General features: G+C 50.6%; 1 protein-coding gene across 1 annotated transcript; it reads right to left on the bottom strand.

The window, feature by feature from the left end:
* Positions 1-2,269: 2,269 nt before the first annotated feature.
* Positions 2,270-14,737, bottom strand: LOC135458251 (ankyrin repeat and SOCS box protein 13-like). The gene is made up of 5 exons (XM_064733299.1): positions 14,680-14,737; positions 10,792-10,979; positions 7,862-8,012; positions 4,599-4,733; positions 2,270-2,537 (listed from the first exon to the last, which is right to left on the bottom strand). Exons 1-5 carry the CDS (start codon positions 14,720-14,722, stop codon positions 2,332-2,334), a joined length of 723 nt encoding a protein of 240 aa, XP_064589369.1. The 5' UTR covers positions 14,723-14,737; the 3' UTR covers positions 2,270-2,331.
* Positions 14,738-21,054: the final 6,317 nt, after the last annotated feature.

The raw sequence follows: 21,054 nt of genomic DNA, 5'->3' as shown, positions 1-21,054 counted from the left end.
GGATAAAAATGCGATCAGAAATGGGAATGTGGGGTTGGAAATGGGAATGTGGGATCAGGAATGGGATCAGGAATGGGGTCAGAAAGAGGAATATGTGATCAGAAATGGGAATATGGGATCAGAAACGAGATCAGAAACAGGACAAAAATGGGATCAGAAATGGGGTCAGAAATGGAATGTGGGGTCAGAAATGGGATCAGAAATGGGAATATGGGATCAGAAATGGATAAAAACAGGATCGGGAGCAGGAACAATGGGATCAGAAATAGGAAAAACATGGCATCAGAAATGGGATCAAAACAGGATAAAAATGGGAATATGGGATCAGAAATGGGGTCAGAAATGGGAACACGGGATCAGAAATGGGATCAAAAACAGGATCAAAAACAGGATAAAAATGGGACCAGAAATGGGAAAATGGGATCAGGAATGGGGTCAGAAATGGGAATGTGGGGTCAGGAATGGGATCAGAAATGGGAATGTGGGGTCAGGAATGGGATCAGAAATGGGAATGTGGGGTCAGGAATGGGCACCCACAGCCGGCACAGCTGCAGCAGCGACAGCGGCGTCTCTGGGGGAAATGGGGGAATGTGGGATCAGAAATGGGGTCAGAGATGGGAAAACGGGATCAGAAATGGGAACAAAAACGGGATCAGAAACAGGATAAAAATGGGACCAGAAATGGGATCAGAAATGGGAAAATGGGATCAGAAACAGGATAAAAATGGGATCAGAAATGGGAACATGGGATCAGAAACGGGATCAGAAATGGGAACATGGGATTGGAAACAGGAACATGGGATGACAATGGGAACATGGGATCAGAAATGGGGTCAGAAATGGGAAAACAGGATCAGAAAGGGGAAAATGGGTCAGAAATGGGATATGGGGTCAGAAATGGGGCCAGAAATGGGATCACAAATGGGAAAATGGGATCAGAAATAGGATAAAGACAGGATCAGAAATGGGAACACAGAATCAGAAACAGGATAAAAACAGGATTAGGAACAATGGGATCAGAAATGGGAATATGGGATTAGAAACGGAAACATGGGATCAGAAAGGGAATCAGAAACAGGATAAAAGTGCGATCAGAAATGGGAATGTGGGATCAGAAACAGGATCAGAAATGGGAATGTGGGATTGGAAACAGGAACATGGGATGAAAATGGGAATAGAAATGGGATCAAAATGGGATTAGAACAGGAAAAACAGGATCAGAAATGGGATAAAAATGGGATCAGATATAGGAAAAACACGGGATCAGAAATGGGATCAGAAAGAGGAATATGTGATCAGAAATGGGAACATGGGATCAGAAATGGGATGAGGAACAGGATAAAAATGGGACCAGAAATGGAAACATGGGATCAGAAACAAGAACGTGGGACTAGCAACGGGATAAAAATGGGTCAGAAACAGGAAAAACGGATCAGAAACAGGAGAAATGGGAACATGGGACAAAAATGGGGTCAGAAAGGGGATTTGATGGCCAAATTCCCAAGAAAAAGGGGATTTAATGGCCAGAATCCCAGGACAAAGGTGATTTGATGACCAAAATCCCAATAAAAAGGGGATTTGATGGCCAAATTCCCAATAAAAAGGAGATTTTTGTGGGCCAAATTCCAGGACAAAGGGGATTTAATGATGAGCCAATTCTCAACAAAAAAGGGGATTTAATGGCCAGAATCCCAGGGAAAAAAGGATTTTTGATGGCCAATTCCCAAGAAAAAGGGAATTTGATGGCCAGATTGCCAGCACAAAGGGGATTTTTGATGGTCAAAATCCCAATAAAAAGGTGATTAGATGGCCCAATTCCCACTAAAAAGGAAATATGATGGCCAGAATCCCAGCACAAAGGGGATTAGATGGCCACATTCCCAATAAAAAGGGGATTTGATGACCCAATTCCCAATAAAAAGGGATTTGATGGCCAGAATCCCAGGACAAGGGAGATTTTTGATGGCCAAAATCCCAATAAAAAGGTGATTAGATGTCCAAATTCCCAAGAAAAAAAGGATTTGATGGCCGAATTCCCAATAAAAAGGGGATTTAATGGCCAGAATCCCAGGACAAAGGGGATTTGATGGCCAAATTCCCAATAAAAAGGGAATGTGATGGCCAGATTGCCAGCACAAAGGGGAGATTTTTGATGGTCAAAATCCATGAAAAAGGGAATTTGATGACCGAATTCCCAATAAAAAGGGATTTGATGGCCAGAATCCCAGGACAAGGGAGATTTTTGATGGCCAAAATCCCAGGACAAAGGGGATTTGATGACCCAATTCCCAATAAAAAAGGGATCTGATGCCCGAGTTGCCAGCACCAGGATCATCCCCGCTCACTCTCGTAGAACTCGCAGCAGCGCGCCGCGGGGCCGCTGCTCCGGGTGTAGTCCGAGGGTTTCTTGCCGCGGTTGTCCCGGGCGTAGATGTTGCCCCCAAACTCCACCAGCAGCTCCACCAGGGCGGCGTTGCGGGCCTTGGCCGCGTGGTGCAGCGCCGTCTCGTGCAGCTTGGCCGCGTTCACGTTGGCGCCTGCGGGATGTCCGGGGAAATGGGGTAAATCCAGGGGAAATGGGGTAAATCCAGGGGGAAATGCAGGGGAAATGGGGTAAATCCAACAGGGAAAGGGAATAAATAAAGCAGGTAAATGGGGTAAATCCAGCAGGGAAAGGGGGTAAATCCAGGGGGAAATGGGGTAAATCCATCAGGGAAAGGGAATAAATCCAGCAGGGAAATGGGGTAAATCCAGCAGGGAAAGGGAAATCCAGGTGGGAAAAGGGAATTTAGCCAGGGAAAAGGGGATATGGGCAGGGAAAAGGGGATCCAGAAAGGGAAAAGGGAATAAATGCAGGAGGGAAAGGGAATAAATCCAGCAGAGAAAGAAAGGGGGAAAAGGGAATTTAGCCAGGGAAAAGGGGATCCAGGCAGGAAAAGAGAATTTTTAGCCAGGGAAAAGGGAATTTGGCCAGGGAAAAGGGAATAAATCCAGCAGGGAAAGGGAATAAATCCAGCAGGGAAAGGGAAAGACAGGTGGGAAATGGGATAAATCCAGCAGGGAAAGTGAATAAATCCAGGGGGAAATGGGGTAAATCCAGGGGGAAATGGGAATAAATCCAGCAGGGAAATGGGATAAATTAATCAGGGAAATGGGGTAAATCCAGCAGGGAAATGGGGTAAATCCAGCAGGGAAATGGGATAAATTAATCAGGGAAAGGGAAAGACAGGGGGAAAAGGGAATTTATCCAGGGAAAAGGCAATTTAGCCAACCAGGACAAGGAAAGCCAGGTGGGAAAAGGGAATTTAGCCAGGGAAAAGGGAATTTAGAGAAAAGGGGATATGGGCAGGGAAAAGGGGATCCAGACAGGGAAAAGGGAAAAATAAATCCAGCAGGGAAAGGGAAAGACAGGTGGGGAAATGGGATAAATCCAGCAGGAAAATGGGGTAAATCCAGCAGGAAAATGGGATAAATCCAGCAGGAAAATGGGATAAATCCAGCAGGAAAATGGGGCAAATCCAGCAGGGAAATGGGGTAAATCCAGCAGGGAAATGGGGTAAATCCAGCAGGGAAATGGGGTAAATCCAGCAGGGAAAGGGAAATCCAGGTGGGAAATGGGGTAAATCCAGCAGGGAAAGTCAGGGGGAAAAGGAAATTTATCCAGGGAAAAGAGGATTTAGTCAGGAAAAAGGGAATCCAGGTGAAAAGGGAATCAGGCAGAGAAAAGCAGATCTGGCCAGGGAAAAGTAATTGATCCAGGGAAAAGTGGATTTAGCCAGGGAAAAGGGATCAGAAAGGGAATCAGGAATGGGATCAGAGGGGTCTGTGCAGGAAAGAATGGGATCAGGAATGGGATCAGCAATGGGATCACCAATGGATCACCAATGGGATCAGCCATGGGATCAGCAATGGGATCAGCAATGGGATCAGGAATGGGATCAGGAATGGGATCAGGAATGGGATCACCAATGGGATCACCAATGGGCTCACCAATGGATCCCCAATGGATCACCAATGGATCCCCAATGGATCACCAATGGCTCACCAATGGATCCCCAATGGATCCCCAATGGGATCAGGAGTGGGATCCCCAATGGATCCCCAATGGATCCCCAATGGATCCCCAATGGATCCCCAATGGATCCCCAATGGATCCCCAATGGATCCCCAATGGCTCACCAATGGATCACCAATGGCTCACCAATGGATCACCAATGGATCACCAGTGGGATCACCAATGGATCCTCAATGGATCCCCAATGGGCTCACCAATGGCTCACCAATGGGATCACCAATGGGATCACCAATGGGCTCACCAATGGGATCACCAATGGGATCACCAATGGATCCCAATGGGATCAGCCATGGGATCACCAATGGATCACCAATGGATCACCAATGGGCTCACCAATGGATCACCAATGGATCACCAATGGATCGCCAATGGATCACCAATGGATCCCCAATGGGATCAGGAGTGGGATCCCCAATGGATCCCCAATGGCTCCCCAATGGATCCCCAATGGCTCCCCAATGCTCCCAGCCATGCACAGGATCCGCCCCCAGCCCACCCCAGTCCCGCCATGGGTCAGGCCCACCTGCCTGCAGCAGCAGCTTGGCACAGCGCAGGTGCTCGCGGGCGCAGGCCACGTGCAGGGGGGTCCCGAAGTGGCAGTCGTGCGCCTCCAGGTTGGCGCCCACCTCGATCAGCAGCTGCACGCACTCGGGGCTGCCTGCGGGAAACCCAACGGGAGCGGGAATGGGCACGGGAACACGGGAAATCCAACGGGAACGGGAACTGGGAATGGCCTACGGGAACTGGGAATGGGCAATGGGAACTGGGAATGGCCAACGGGAACTGGGAATGGCCAATGGGAACTGGGAATGGCCAATGGGAACTGGGAATGGCCAACGGGAACTGGGAATGGGCACCGGAAACACGGGAATGGCCAATGGGAATGGGAATGGGCAATGGAACTGGGAATGGGCACCGGAAACATGGGAAATACAATGGGAATGGGAACTGGGAATGGGCAATGGAACTGGGAATGGGCAATGAGAACTGGGAATGGCCAGTGGAAACTGGGAACGGCCAATGGAAATGGGAATGGGCAATGGGAACTGGGAATGGGCAATGGAAACACGGGAAATCCAATGGGAACTGGGAATGGGCAATGGGAACACGGGAAATCCAATGGGAACAGGAACGGCCACCGGGAACTGGGAATGGCCAACGGGAACTGGGAATGGGCACCGGAAACACGGGAAATCCAATGGGAACGGGAACGGGCAATGGGCAATGGGAACTGGGAATGGCCAATGGGAACTGGGAATGGCCAATGGAAACTGGGAATGGCCACCGGAAACACAGGAAATCCAATGGGAACGGGAACGGCCCACGGGAACTGGGAATGGCCAACGGGAACTGGGAATGGCCAATGGGAACTGGGAATGGGCAACGGGAACTGGGAACTGGGAACGGGAACTGGGAATGGGCACTGGAAACACGGGAAATCCAATGGAAACGGGAATGGGCACTGGAAACACGGGAAATCCAATGGGAACGGGAACTGGGAATGGCCTACGGGAACTGGGAATGGGCAATGGAAATGGGAATGGGCAATGGGAACTGGGAATGGCCAATGGGAACTGGGAATGGGCAACGGGAACTGGGAATGGCCAGTGGAAACTGGGAATTCAGGTTGAAAACTGGGAATGGCCAATGGAAACTGGGAATGGCCAACGGGAACTGGGAATGGCCAATGGAAACGGGAATGACCAACGGGAACTGGGAACAGCCAACGGGAACACAGGAAATCCAGTGGAAACGGGAATGGGCAATGGGAACTGGGAATGGCCTCAAATGACCCTGGAGCTGCCCTGGAATAACTCTGGAACTGTCTTGGAATGACCCTGGAATTAATGACGCTGGAATGACCCAGGAATGACCCTGGAAATGCCCTGGAATTCTCCTGGAATGACCCAGGAATTGCCCTGGAACTGCCCTGGAATGGCCATGGAATTGCCCCAGAATTCTCCTGGAATTCACCTGGAATTACTCTGGAATGACCATGGAATGATCCGGGAATTCTCCTGGAACTGCCCTGGAATGACCCTGCAATGGCCCAGGAACGGCCCTGGAATTCTCCTGGAATTTAATGACCCTGGAATTGCCCTTGAATGACCCTGAAATGACCCTGCAATGGCCAGGAACTGCCCTGGAATTCACCTGGAATGACCAAGGAATTGCCCTGAAAAGACCCTGGAATAACCCTGGACTTCTCCTGCCCTGGCATGACCTTGGAATTGCCCTGGAATAACCCTAAAATGAACCTGGAATTGCTCTGGAATAACCCTGGAATGACCCTGGAATTGCCCTGGAATAACCCTGGAATTGCTCTGGAACTGCCTGGAATAACCCTGGAATGACCCAGAAATTACCCCGGAATTGCCCTGAAATGACCCTGGAATTCTCCTGCCCTGGCATGACCTTGGAATTGCCCTGGAATTGCCCTGGAATTGCCTTGGAATAATCCTGGAATTGCCCTGGAATAGCCCTGCAATGGCCCAGGAACTGCCCTGGAATAACCCTGGAATTCTCCTGCCCTGGCATGACCTTGGAATTGCCCTGGAATAACCCTGATATGACCCTGGAATAACCCTGGAACTGCCCAAGAACTGCCCTGGAATAACCCTGGAATTGCCCTGGAATAACCCTGGAATAACCCTGGAATTGCCCTGGAATTGCCCTGGAATGACCCTGGAATGACCCTGGAATGACCCTGGAATTGCCCTGGAATAACCCTGGAATAACCCTGGAATTGCCCTGGAATAACCCTGGAATTGCCCTGGAATGACCCTGGAATGACCCTGGAATAACCCTGGAATGACCCTGGAATTGCCCTGGAATGACCCTGGAATAACCCTGGAATAACCCTGGAATGACCCTGGAATGACCCTGGAATAACCCTGGAATTGCCCTGGAATAACCCTGGAATAACCCTGGAATTGCCCTGGAATAACCCTGGAATTGCCCTGGAATTGCCCAGGAACTGCCCTGGAATAACCCTGGAATTGCCCTGCCCTGGCATGACCTTGGAATTGCCCTGGAATGACCCTGGAGTTGCCTTGGAACTGCCCTGGAATAACCCTGGAATTGCCCTGGAATGACCCTGGAATTGCCCTGGAATAACCCTGGAATTGCCCTGGAATAACCCTGGAATGGCCCTGGAATAACCCTGGAATGACCCTGGAATTGCCCTGGAATTGCCCTGGAACTGCCCTGGAATAACCCTGGAATGGCTCTGGAATAACCCTGGAATGACCCTGGAGTTGCCTTGGAACTGCAGTGGAATAACCCTGGAATGACCCTGGAATTGCCCTGGAATAACCCTGGAATTGCCTTGGAACTGCCGTGGAATTGCCCAGGAACTGCCCTGGAATAACCCTGGAATTACCCTGGAATAGCCCTGGAATTATTCTGGAATTGCCCTGGAATTGCCCTGGAACTGCCCTGGAATGACCCTGGAATGACCCTGGAATGACCCTGGAATGACCCTGGAGTTGCCTTGGAACTGCCCTGGAATAACCCTGGAATTGCCCAGGAACTGCCCTGGAATAACCCTGGAATGGCTCTGGAATAACCCTGGAATGACCCTGGAATAACCCTGGAATTGCCCAGGAACTGCCCTGGAATGGCCCTGGAATAACCCTGGAATGACCCCAAGCTGCCCCGGAATCTTCCCCGCAATGCCCCCGGCCCTGCCCTGGGATCCCCCCGGAATTCCACGCCCAGAATTCCCAGGATTCCCGGGATTCCCAGGATTCCCAGGATTCCCGGGATTCCCGGGCTTGCCGGTACCGTTCATGCAGGCCTCGTGCAGCGGCGAGGCCGTGTAGAGCGGCGGGTTGACCTTGGCGCCGTGCGCCAGCAGCACCCGCACGCACTCCAGGCTGCCCGAGGCGCAGGCGTCGCACAGCGGCGTGCTGCCGTCGATGTTCCGCGCGTCCACCTGACCGGGAAACGGGGAAAATGGGGAGAAATGGGGGAAAAACGGGGAGAAATGGGGAGAAATGGGGAAAAATGGGGGAAAAAAAGGGGAAAAATGGGGGGAAAACGGGGGAAAACGGGGGAAAACAGGGTTAAAAACAGGGGGGAATCGGGGGGAAAAACAGGGGAAAATGGGGGGAAACAGGGAAAAACCAGGGAAAAACGGGGGAAAAATAGGGGGAAAATGGGGGAAAACAGGTTAGAAACAGGGGAAAAACAGGGGAAAAATGGGGGGAAAAGGGGGGAAATGGGTTAAAAATAGGGAAAAGCAGGTTAAAAACAGGGGAAAACCGGGGGAAAACCGGGGGAAAAACAGGGGAAAATGGGGGAAAAATAGAGGAAAACAGGTTAAAAATAGGGGGAAATGGGTTAAAAATATGGGAAAACCGGGGGAAAACCAAGTTAAAAATAGGGGAAAACAGGTTAAAAATAGGGGAAAACCAGGGGAAAACAGGTTAAAAACAGGGAAAACGGGGGAAAAACAGGGGAAAAACAGGTTAAAAACGGGGGAAAAATGGGGGAAAAACAGGGGGAAAATGGGGGAAAACAGGGGAAAATAGGGGAAAAATGTGGGAAAAATGGGGGGAAACGGGGAAAAACGGGGGAAAAACGGGGGAAAACAGGGGAAAATGGGTTAGAAACAGGGAAAACCAGGGGAAAACAGGTTAAAAATGGGAAAGAACCAGGGGAAAACAGGTTAAAAACAGGGGGAAACAGGGGAAAACCAGGGGGAAATGGGTTAAAAACAGGGGAAAACCGGGGGAAAAACAGGTTAAAAACAGGTTAAAAACAGGGAAAAGCAGGTTAAAAACAGGGAAAAGTGGGTTAAAACCAGGGAAAAAAAGGGGAAAAACAGGTTAAAAATAGGGGAAAAAAGGTTAAAAATAGGAAAAAAACAGGGAAAAACAGGTTAAAAACGGGAAAACGGGGGAAAACAGGTTAAAAACGGGAAAACGGGGGAAAATGGGCTAGAAACAGGGGAAAATGGGTTAGAAACAGGGAAAAACGTGGCAAAACAGGTTAAAAATAGGAAAAACACAGGGGAAAACAAGTTAAAAACAGGGGAAAAACGGGAAAAACAGGGGAAAACGGGGGACAACGGGGGAAAAACGGGGGCAAAACAGGGAAAACGGGAAAAACAGGGGAAAGCGGGTTAAAAATAGGGAAAAGCAGGTTAAAAACAGGGAAAAGTAGGGGAAAAGCAGGTTAAAAGTAGGGAAAAGCAGGGGAAAGCAGGTTAAAAAGAGGTTAAAAGTAGGGAAAAGGAGATTAAAAACAGGTTAAAAGTAGGGAAAAGCAAGTTAAAAGTAGGGAAAGGCAGGTTAAAAGCAGGGCTGTGCCCTCCTGGCAGGGACTTGTGCAGAGCCACCAGGGCCCCTGAGCCTCCTTTGCTCCAGGCTCAGCCCCTGCCCAGCTCCCTCAGCCCCTCCTGGTTCTCCAGGCCCTTCCCAGCTCCCTCAGCCCCTCCTGGTTCTCCATTCCCTTCCCAGCTCCCTCAGCCTCTCCAGACCCTTCCCAGCTCCCTCAGCCCCTCCTGGTTCTCCAGGCCCTTCCCAGCTCCCTCAGCCCCTCCTGGTTCTCCAGGCCCTTCCCAGCTCCCTCAGCCCCTCCAGACCCTTCCCAGCTCCCTCAGCCTCTCCTGGTTCTCCATTCCCTTCCCAGCTCCCTCAGCCCCTCCTGGTTCTCCAGGCCCTTCCCAGCTCCCTCAGCCCCTCCTGGTTCTCCAGGCCCTTCCCAGCTCCCTCAGCCTCTCCAGACCCTTCCCAGCTCCATTCCTGGACCCTCTCCAGCCCCTCCAGGCCCTTCCTGCCCTGAGGATCCCAGAGCTGACCCCAAGGTTCCAGGGGGTCCCTCAGCAGTGCCAGCTCAGGGGACAGTCCCTTCCCTAACCCTGCTGGCCGCTCCATTCCTGCTGAAATCCAGGTGCCAGCGGCCTCCTGCCCACCTGGGCACACCTGGGCATGTCCAGCCGCTGTCACCAGCACCCCCAGGGACATTTCTCCAGGCTCAGCTTCTTCCCAGCTCCCTCAGCCCCTCCTGGTTCTCCATTCCCTTCCCAGCTCCCTCAGCCTCTCCAGACCCTTCCCAGCTCCCTCAGCCTTTCCTGGTTCTCCAGGCCCTTCCCAGCTCCCTCAGCCCCTCCTGGTTCTCCATTCCCTTCCCAGCTCCCTCAGCCCCTCCTGGTTCTCCATTCCCTTCCCAGCTCCCTCAGCCCCTCCTGGTTCTCCATTCCCTTCCCAGCTCCCTCAGCCCCTCCTGGTTCTCCAGACCCTGCCCAGCTCCCTCAGCCCCTCCTGGTTCTCCAGACCCTTCCCAGCTCCCTCAGCCTCTCCAGGCCATTCCGAGCTCCCTCAGCCCCCCCAGCCCCTTCCCAGCTCCCTCAGCCCCTCCTGGTTCTCCATTCCCTTCCCATCTCCCTCAGCCTCTCCATTCCCTTCCCAGCTCCCTCAGCCTCTCCAGACCCTTCCCAGCTCCCTCAGCTTTTCCTGGTTCTCCATTCCCTTCCCAGCTCCCTCAGCCCTTCCAGCCCATTCCCAGCTCCCTCAGCCCCTCCAGCCCATTCCCAGCTCCCTCAGCCCCTCCATTCCATTCCCTTCCCAGCTCCCTCAGCCCCTCCTGGTTCTCCATTCCCTTCCCAGCTCCCTCAGCCCCTCCATTCCCTTCCCAGCTCCCTCAGCCCCTCCAGCCCATCCCCAGCTCCCCGCACCCTGCAGCCCCAGGGCCGGGATCCAGGCTCCCACCTGCGCGCCCGCCTCCAGCAGCAGCCGCACGCACTGCGCCTGCCCGCGCAGGCTGGCCTCGTGCAGGGGCGTGATGGAGTCGTAGGTGACGGCGTTGACGCATGCGCCGCTCTCGATCAGCTGCCGCAGCCGCGCCGCCTCCCCGCGCCGCGCGGCCTCGTGCACCGGCGTCCGGTCCGCCCAGAAACCTGGACATGAGGGGAGATTGTAACAAATTCCTTTTTTTTTTTAGGGAAAAATAAATTTAAAATGCTGTTTTTTGGTAATTTCTGTCCCGCAGTGACTTCACTTGGCAACGTAAAAATCCGCCCCGGCCTTGGTCGCTGCAGGGATGGAAAAATCCATGCTGGTCTTCTGGGAATTAAGAGTCTGGGAGGAAATATTCACTATGGGGAAAATGGCAATTTGGGAGAAAATAGCAATTTGGGAGAAAATATACATTTGGGAGAATGCATCAGTTTGGGATAATATGCCAGTTTGGGAGAAAATACCAATTTGGGAGAAAATATCCATTTGGGAGAATGCATCAATTTGGGAGAAAATACCAATTTAGGAAAAAATAGCAATTTTGGAGAATATACCAGTTTGGGAGAAAATTACCAATTTGGGAGAAAATATCCATATGGGAAAAAAATACCCATTTGGGAGAAAATAGCAATTTGGGAGAAAATTACCAATTTGGGAGAAAATACCAATTTGGGAAAAAATACCAAGTTGGGAGAAAATATTGATTTGGGAAAAAATACCAATTTGGGAGAATATACCAATTTGGGAGAAAATTACCAGTTTGGGAGAAAATATTCATTTGGGAGAATGCATCAATTTGGGAGAATATAAAAGTTTGGGAGAAAATTACCAATTTGAGAGAAAATATCCATTTGGAAAATGCATCAATTTGGGATACTATGCCAATTTGGGAGAAAATATCCTTTTGGGAGAAAGTAGCAATTTTGGAGAAAATACCAATCTGGGAGAAAATGTCAGTTTAGGGAAAAATACCAATTTGGGAGAAAATATTTATTTGGGAAAAAATACCAGTTTGGGAGAAAATCTCAATTTTGCCCCTGCAGAGGATGAAATTCCCTAAATCCATTTTGGTTGGAAATGATGGAGCTGGAAAATCCATGGCAATAATTCCATTAAAACTACAATTGCTCCATTTTACCAAGTGAGAAATGGAGGATTTTTCATATATGGATTTTTCATGTGTGTTTTTCTCCTGAAAATACCAATTTGGGAGAAAATATGCATTTGGGAAAAAAATACCAATTTGGGAGAAAATATCCATTTGGGAAAAAAATACCAATTTGGGAGAAAATATCCATGGAGATCTGGATTCCTGGAAGAGCATGGAAAAAGAGCTGGGATGGAGGAAAAACTCAGCCCAACATAAAAATCCCTTCCCAAATTCTGGATTCCTGCAGGAACATGGAAAAAGAGCTGGGATCAAAAAAACAATTCAGCCCAAAAAAAACTCACCCACCTCAAAAATCCCTTCCCAAATTCTGGATTCCTGCAGGAACAAGGAGAGATGAGATCAAGGAAAAACTCAGCCTAACCCAAAAATCCCTCTGGATTCCTGCAGGAACATGGGCTGGATGGAAGAAGAAAGAGCTGGGATCAAGGAAAATCTCAGCCAAACTCAAAAATCCCTTCCCAAACTCTGGATTCCTAAAGGAACATGGAAAAAGAGCTGGGATCAAAAAAAAAATTCAGCCCAAAAAAAACTCACCCACCTCAAAAATCCCTTCCCAAACTCTGGATTCCTGCAGGAACACAGGCTGGCTGCAAGGAGAACTGGGATCAAGGAAAAATTCAGCCCAAAAAAATTCAGCCCAACTCAAAAAAAAACCCTTCCCAAAAAGTCCATGGAGCTCAGAAAACAAAAGTTCCCACCTCCAACAGCTTTGCTTGGCACCCAGCACGGGGCAATTCCAGCCCATTGGCACCGTGAGGGGACAATGCCACCTGCAGCCATGGGTGGCATCTTGGCAATGAGCAATTCCTGCCTGGGCTGGCATTGCCAGAGCAGCTGGGGCTGCCCCTGATCCCTGCAGTGCCCAAGGCCAGGCTGGAGCAGCCTGGGATGGTGGGCTTGGAATGGGATGGGCTTGAAGGGCCCTTCCCACCCAAACCATTCTGGCATTTGGGACACTCAGAATCCATCCCCAGGGGTTTTTATGGAAGTTGGGGATGGCAAAGGGAAGGGAGACCCTTCCTGGAGTGCTGAGATTGCCAGTGAAGCCCCCAGAGCCCAAAATCCCTTCCTGGAGAGGAGTCGGGGTGGGGATGGATCCAATGCCAGGCTGGGAGAGCTGGGAATGGAGGGAATTCCCTGGAGAGGGAGCCTGGGCTGGGATTTTGGGAAGGGATTCCCAGAGCAGCTGGGGCTGCCCCTGATCCCTGCAGTGCCCAAGGAAGGATTGGAGCAGCCTGGGATGGTGGGAGCTGTCCCTGCCCCGGGAATCGGGACACGAACCCCGCGGGTGACCCGGGAGCAGCCGCTGGGATTTGGGCACCGCGGCTCCACGGGGATTCAGGAACAAGGATCGTTCCCCGGGAATTAGGGAAGAACAAGGATCCATCGTTCCCCAGGAATTAGGGAGGAACAAGTATCATTCCCTGGGAATTAGGGAGGTGTGACACGGATCATTCCCATGGAATTAGGGAGGAACAAGGATCATTCCCTGGGAATCAGGGAGGTGGAACAAGGATCATTCCCTGGGAATCAGGGAGGTGTGACACGGATCGTTCCTCGGGAATTTAGGGAAGAACAAGGATCATTCCCTGGGAATTAGGGAAGAACAAGGATCATTCCCCGGGAATTAGGGAGGTGTGACAAGGATCATTCCTCGGGAATTAGGGAAGAACAAGGATCATTCCCCGGGAATTAGGGAGGAGCAAGGATCGTTCCCCGGGAATTAGGGAGGAACAAGGATCATTCCCATGGAATTAGGGAAGAACAAGGATCATTCCCCGGGAATTAGGGAGGAACAAGGATCATTCCCCGGGAATTAGGGAGGAACAAGGATCATTCCCTGGGAATTAGGGAGGAACAAGGATCGTTCCCCGGGAATTAGGGAGGTGTGACAAGGATCATTCCCCGGGAATTAGGGAAGAACAAGGATCATTCCCTGGGAATTAGGGAAGAACAAGGATCGTTCCCTGGGAATTAGGGAAGAACAAGGATCGTTCCCTGGGAATTAGAGAGGTGTGACAAGGATCGTTCCCGGGAATTAGGGAAGAACAAGGATCGTTCCCCGGGAATTAGGGAAGAACAAGGATCGTTCCCTGGGAATTAGGGAAGAACAAGGATCGTTCCCCGGGAATTAGGGAAAAACAAGGATCGTTCCCTGGGAATTAGGGAGGTGTGACAAGGATCATTCCCTGGGAATTAGGGAGGAACAAAGATCGTTCCCCGGGAATTAGGGAGGTGTGACACGGATCATTCCCATGGAATTAGGGAGGTGTGACACGGATCGTTCCCGGGGAATTAGGGAGGAGCAAGGATCGCTGCCGGGTCCTGACGCTGTTCCGAGCATCCTCTCATCCCTTTCCTTGCCAGACGCCACTCGCTGCCCAAACCGCCCCGCAACCCCCAGAGCCCATCCTGTAACCCCCGAACCCCTCTTTAACACCCAAAATCACACCCTACACCCCAAAACCGTCCAGCAATCCCCAAACCCCATCCTTAAACCCGCAGAGCACTCTGTAACACCCAAAATCCCACTGTAACCACCAAACCCACCCTGCGAGCCCCAAAGCCCATCCCGCAACCCCCGCAGCCGCCGCCCCGCGCAGCTCCCGTCTGTTCGCGGCCGGCCCCGCTGCCAGCCCCGCTCCCGCCGCTGCCCGCGCTGTGCCCGGCCCGGCCCGCTGCCCACGCACCGATGTCGCCCCTCAGGGAGCCGCTGCCGCCGGGGCTCTCCATGGCCCGGCCCCGCGGAGCCGCCGCTGCGGCCTCGTCCCGAGCCGGGGCCTGCCGGGCTGGAGGGCCCGCCGCGGAGCACGCCGGGAGTTGTAGTGCGGGAACGGGCCGCCATGGGAGCGGGGTGGGCTGGCGACGGGGAGACTGGGATGGGGAATGGGGGGACTGGGATGGGAACGGGGGACTGGGATGGGAACGGGGGAGCTGGGATGGGAACGGGGGAGCTGGGATGGGAACGGGGGACTGGGATGGGGACAAGGTACTGGGGAACTGGGATGGGAACGGGGGGACTGGGATGGGGAATGGGGGGACTGGGATGGGAACGGGGGACTGGGATGGGGAATGGGGGGACTGGGATGGGAACGGGGGACTGGGATGGGGACAAGGTACTGGGGGTACTGGGATGGGGGAACGGGGGACTGGGGGGACTGGGATGGGGAACGGGGGGACTGGGATGGGAACGGGGTACTGGGGGTACTGGGATGGGAACGGGGACTGAGGGAACTAGGATGGAGAACAGGGCACTGGGATGGGGAACAGGGTACTGGGGGCACTGGGATGGGAACGGGGGACTGGGATGGGGAACGGGGGGACTGGGATGGGGAACGGGAGGACTGAGGGAACTGGGATGGAGAACAGGATACTGGGATGGAGGACAGGGGAACTGGGGGTACTGGGATGGGGAACGGGGGGACTGGGATGGGGGAATAGGAGGACTGGGGGTACTGGGATGGAGGACAGGGGAACTGGGATGGGAACGGGGGACTGGGATGGGGACAAGGTACTGGGGGTACTGGGATGGGGGAACGGGGAACTGGGGGTGCTGGGATGGGGAACGGGGGGACTGGGATGGGAACGGGGGGACTGGGATGGGAACAGGGGAGCTGGGATGGGGAATGGGGGACTGGGATGGGGACAGGGGGACTGGGATGGGGACAAGGTACTGGGGGTACTGGGATGGGAACGGGGGTACTGGAATGGGAACGGGGGAGCTGGGATGGGGAACAGGGGAACTGGGGGTACTGGGATGGGAACGGGGGGACTGGGATGGAGGACAGGGGAACTGGGGAGACTGGGATGGAGAACAGGGGACTGGGATGGGGAATGGGGTACTGGGATGGGGAACGGGAGGACTAGAGAGACTGGGATGGAGAACAGGGTACTGGGGGTACTGGGATGGGAACAGGGGACTGGGATGGGAACAGGGGACTGGGATGCGGACAAGGTACTGGGGGTACTGGGATGGGAACGGGAGGACTGAGGGAACTGGGATGGAGAACAGGATACTGGGATGGAGGATAGGGGAACTGGGGGGACTGGGATGGGGGAACGGGGGCACTGGGGGGACTGGGATGGAGAACAGGGGACTGGGATGGGGACGGGGGACTGGGATGGGAACAAGGTACTGGGGGTACTGGGATGGAGAACAGGGTACTGGGGACACTGGGATGTGGGACAGGGGTTTTGGGGACACTGGGATGGAGAACAGTGGTACTGGGGGTACTGGGATGGAGAACAGGGTATAGGGGGGACTGGTTTGAAACGATGGAGCTGGAAAATCCATGGCAATAATTCCATATAAACTACAATTGCTCCATCGTGGCAAGTGAGAACTGGAATATCCATTTTGGGAGAATATACCCATTTGGGAGAAAATAGCAATTTTGGAGAAACCTAATTTTGCCCCTGCAGGAGGATGAAATGCCATAAATCCAGTGGGAAACTTCTGGTTTGGAATGAAGGAGTTGGAAAATCCATGGCAATAATTCCATTAAAACTGCAATGGAAACCAACCCAAATTTGTGGAAGAGACAGAAATGATCCCAAATTTTAGGAAATGAAGGGAAACCACTCCAAACTATTACAGAAATAGGAGAAAAATCAGCATTTCCATGGTGATAAATAAGAGAAAAGCAGAGCAATTCAGCTTTTCCATGGATTTCCATGTGGGATTACAGCAGGGCAGGAGCAGGATCCCACGCAGTGTTTGCAGGTTGTGTTCTCAGCCTGGCTCCTGGCACTAAAAATAAATAAATTATAATTATTAAATATAAAATATATCAATAATTAATAAATTAAATTATTTGCTTTGCCCCAGTGTCATCAGGAACTGCTGCTCCCACCTGAGTCATTCCAGAATTCCATTATTCCATTCCAACTCTTCTCCTCCATGGAACAACCAGCAGGATAATTCAGATTTTTTCTGAATAAAAGAGGGGAAATAAAGCTCAAAATGACTTCTTGAAATTCACATTTAAGTGCACCAGAACTTTATGAGTCAAGGTTTCAAAGAAACCAAAATGAAACCTTGCCAGGAACACGGTGACATCCTGGGCCTGCCTTGTCCCTACCCAAAAAAGCCACGAGGCCCCAAAAGGGACAGAGAAATTCCACTTAAAAATGGGAGTTCCTCCAGTTCCTCTCCTCAGCAAAAGGAACAAAATATTTATAATTCAAATAACTGGAAAATATTTTTAGGGTGATCCAGTCCGAACCATCAGAAGTGATTCTGGTGAAATTCCTTTGAATTTTTTGTTTTTCCAAGCACTGAAAAAGGAGCTGAAATTCTACATTTCCTCACCAGAAGCCGTTCCCAACACCAAAATATTTGGATTTTCATGGGGCACTGACTGGATGATCCCACTGGAGTCAAGGTTTCAAAGAAACCAAAATGAAACCTTGCCAGGAACACGGTGACATCCTGGGCCTGCCTTGTCCCCACCCAAAAAAGCCACGAGGCCCCAAAAGGGACAGAGAAACTCCACTTAAAAATGGGAGTTCCTCCAGTTCCTCTCCTCAGCAAAAGGAACAAAATATTTATAATTCAAATATTTGGAAAAGATTCTTAGGATGATCCAGTCCAAACCATCAGAATGCTGATCATAAAAATTGGAATTTTTTTGTTTTTCCAAGCATTGAAAAAGGAGCTGAAATTCTACATTTCCTCACCAGAAGCTGCTCCCAACACCAAAATAGTTGGATTTTCATGGGGCAGTGGCTGGATGATCCCACTGGAGGTGGAAATTTGGATTTTCCCCTCTTTGAGGACACCCAGGAAAATATTTCTGTCTCAGCAAGAATTCCAGGTTTTTATCTGCCAGCAGGAGCTAGAAAAACCCATGGATCTGGCAGATTTGCTGTGATAAGTGCTATACATAAATAATAAATAATGTAAATATTTTATATCATGTAATGTAATGTAATGTAATATTATATTATATTATATTATATTATATTATATTATATTATATTATATTATATTATATATTTATTTATACTGTTATAATATATAATACAAAAAATACTATATAAAATATTTATATATAATAAATAATAAAAATAATATATATAATAAATAATAAAATAATATATATAATAAAAATAATATAAATATTATTTATATTATAATATAAATAAATGCTATAAAATTTGCTATAAATGGTCCCCTGCCCCGCCCCCAAAAATCACTTTTTCTCCTTCCTGACTTCATTTTTCCCACTGGGCAGCAGCACTTTGCACTCTGCTGCTGCCCTAGCAAATTCTTGTGGTGGGTTCCTGACTTCTTTGGCTAATAAGTGACTCATAAATGAGCTGGCCCATTGTTGTTCCTTATGTTTGAATTTGGTTGCCAATCTTTGCTGCCAAGGCCAGCAGAGCTAAAAAAGCCCAGCCTGGGCGCTGAGCATGGAGAGAGCTCAGCAGGGATCAGGAATTGGCCTCTCCATAAATCGTTTTTTTTGGATTTATGCCAAGTGGAATCCCCTCCAAGGCTCCTTGCTCAGCCAAACACAACCTTTGCCCCGGCGTTCAGCACGGGCTGTTCCCAAATCCTCTTGTGCAAGAGGTTGGGCAGGTCCAGATCTCCCTGTTCCCTCTCCAAAGCCGATTGCAACATTTGTTATTGGATCTGGTTTTGGTGTTTCTGCCAAGCCTGGTGAAGCCTAAAAATGATCCTTATTTTCTTCTGTGCCATGTTGGGTTCAATACTGGGGTGAGGCAACCCCGAACCATCAGGAGGGACTTTACTGAGCCCCTTCCTTGATCCCCTCAGAGCCTTTTACCATCACTTTTTATCTGGCCAGGCCCAGGGTTTTCCTCAGCCCCTCAGTTTGGCTCTTCCCTCATGATTTTTTATCTTTTCTGGCCCAGTGGTTTTCCTCAGCCCCTCAGTTTGGCTCTTCCCTCAGGATTTTTTATCTTTTCTGGTTTTCCTCAGCCCCTCAGTTTGGCTCTTCCCTCAGCCCCTACCCTCATGATTTTTCCTCTTTTCTGGCCCAAGGTTTTTCCTCAGGCCCTCATTTTGGCTCTTCCCTCAGTTTGGTTCTTTTGGCCCCTCATTTTGGCTCTTCCCTCAGCCCCTTCCTTCATGATTTTTTATCTTTTCTGGTTTTCCTCAGCCCCTCAGTTTGGCTCTTCCCTCAGCCCCTTCCCTCATGATTTTTCATCTTTTCTGGTTTTCCTCAGCCCCTCAGTTTGGCTCTTCCCTCAGGATTTTTTATCTTTTCTGGCCCAGGGTTTTTCCTCAGCCCCTCATTTTGGCTCTTCCCTCAGCCCCTTCCCTCATGATTTATCTTTTCTGGCCCAGTGGTTTTCCTCAGCCCCTCAGTTTGGCTCTTCCCTCATGATTTTTTATCTTTTCTGGCCCAGTGGTTTTCCTCAGCCCCTCAGTTTGGCTCTTCCCTCAGGATTTTTTATCTTTTCTGGTTTTCCTCAGCCCCTCAGTTTGGCTCTTCCCTCGGAGCCTCTCCCCATCATTTTTTTATCTGTTCTGTTCTGAGGGTTTTCCCTCAGTTTCTCAGTTTGGCTCTTCCCTCAGCCCCTTCCCTCATGATTTTTTATCTTTTCTGGTTTTCCTCAGCCCCTCATTTTGGCTCTTCCCTCAGCCCCTTCCCTCATGATTTTTTATCTTTTCTGGCCCAGTGTTTTCCCTCAGCCCCTCAGTTTGGCTCTTCCCTCGGGGCCTTTCCCCATCATTTTTTATCTGTTCTGTTCTGAGGGTTTTCCCTCAGTTTCTCATTTTGGCTCTTCCCTCAGCCCCTTCCCTCAGGGCCTCTCCTCATCATTTTTTATCTGTTCTGTTCTGAGGGTTTTCCCTCAGTCCCTCATTTTGGCTCTTCCCTCAGGGCCTTTCCCCATCATTTTTTATCTGTTCTGGCCCAGGGTTTTTCTTCAGTTTCTCATTTTGGATCTTCTTTCACCTCAGTCCTTCCCCCTCAGAGCCCTCCCTCAGCCCCTCATTTTGGCTTTTCACTCAGGGCCTTTCCCCATCATTTTTATCTGTCCTGGCCCAGGGCTTTTTCTCAGTTTTTCATTTTGGATCTTCTCTCAGTCCCTCTTCCCTCACCCCTTACATCATTCCTTAACCCCTTCCTTCACCTCAGTCCTTGCCCCTCAGTGTTTTCCCTCAGCCCCTCATTTTGGCTCTTCCCTCAGGGCCTTTCCCCATCATTTTTTATCTGTCCTGGCCCAGGGTTTTTCCTCAATCTCTCATTTTGGATCTTCTCTCACCTCAGAGCTTTCCCTCAATCTCCCCAAAATCCCTGCCCTCAATCCCCTTCCTGATCCCCTCAGCCCCTCATTTTGGCTCTTCCCTCAGGGCCTTCTCCCCATATTTCATTATCCCTTCTGTCTCTTTTCCCTCACATCATTCCTTTAACCCCTTCCTTCACCTCAGTTCTTCCCCCTCAGAGCCTTCCCTCAACCCCCCCAAAACCCCTTCCCTGATCCCCTCAGGGCCTTTCTCCCATATTTCTTTATCAATTCCATCCCTTTCCCTCATCTCCTCACCCCATTATTGTGTCCCTCAGCCCCATCCCTGCTCTCGATGTCCCCTTGTCCCCCATGGATTGGGATACCCCCAAAGTCCCTCAGGGGTGGCTCCAGGCCACACACACACATACAGAAATAGATGTCTAAGCAGAAAAAGAAGATAAATAATTCCGTTTTTCTGCACCACCTGGAATCTGCCCAGATCAGCCCAGCAAGGAGTTTGTCCTTGAGTAGTTGTGGGAAGAGCTGAGGTCAGGTATGGAGGGGCAGAGGGATCAGGAAGGGGATTGAGATAAAATACTGAGGGAGAAGGACTGAGGGGAGGGAGGGGGCTCTGGCCATGATGTGAAGTGTGAGGGATTAAGGAAAGAAATTTTGGGACTGAGGAAAGGCCCGAAACAAGGAACACAAAGGAAAAATACTAAGGGGGAAAGACTGAGGTGAGAAAAAGAGCTCTGGCCATGATGTGAGGGGACAAGGGAAGGAGTTTGGGGACTGAGGGCAGATCCAAAACATGGTTCTGGGCTCAAAGCAGAAAAATGAGGGAAGGGGCAGTGGGAAGAGCT

This window comes from Zonotrichia leucophrys, chromosome 1A (genome assembly GCF_028769735.1).
Source record: "Zonotrichia leucophrys gambelii isolate GWCS_2022_RI chromosome 1A, RI_Zleu_2.0, whole genome shotgun sequence".
Lineage (NCBI taxonomy): Eukaryota > Metazoa > Chordata > Aves > Passeriformes > Passerellidae > Zonotrichia > Zonotrichia leucophrys.
Note: the sequence above shows the minus strand (reverse complement) of the source record. Positions and strands in the feature narration are given on the sequence as shown.

Bases quoted from the DNA above. Each gene is read 5' to 3' on its own strand.
- LOC135458251 (XM_064733299.1), bottom strand. From the start codon at position 14,722: ATGGAGAGCCCCGGCGGCAGCGGCTCCCTGAGGGGCGACATCG. The intron at 4,734-7,861 runs GTACCGGCAAGC...GGTTTCCCGCAG, and splicing joins GCACGAGGCCTGCATGAACG to GCAGCCCCGAGTGCGTGCAG. The intron at 2,538-4,598 runs GTGGGCCTGACC...GACATCCCGCAG, and splicing joins CAAGCTGCTGCTGCAGGCAG to GCGCCAACGTGAACGCGGCC.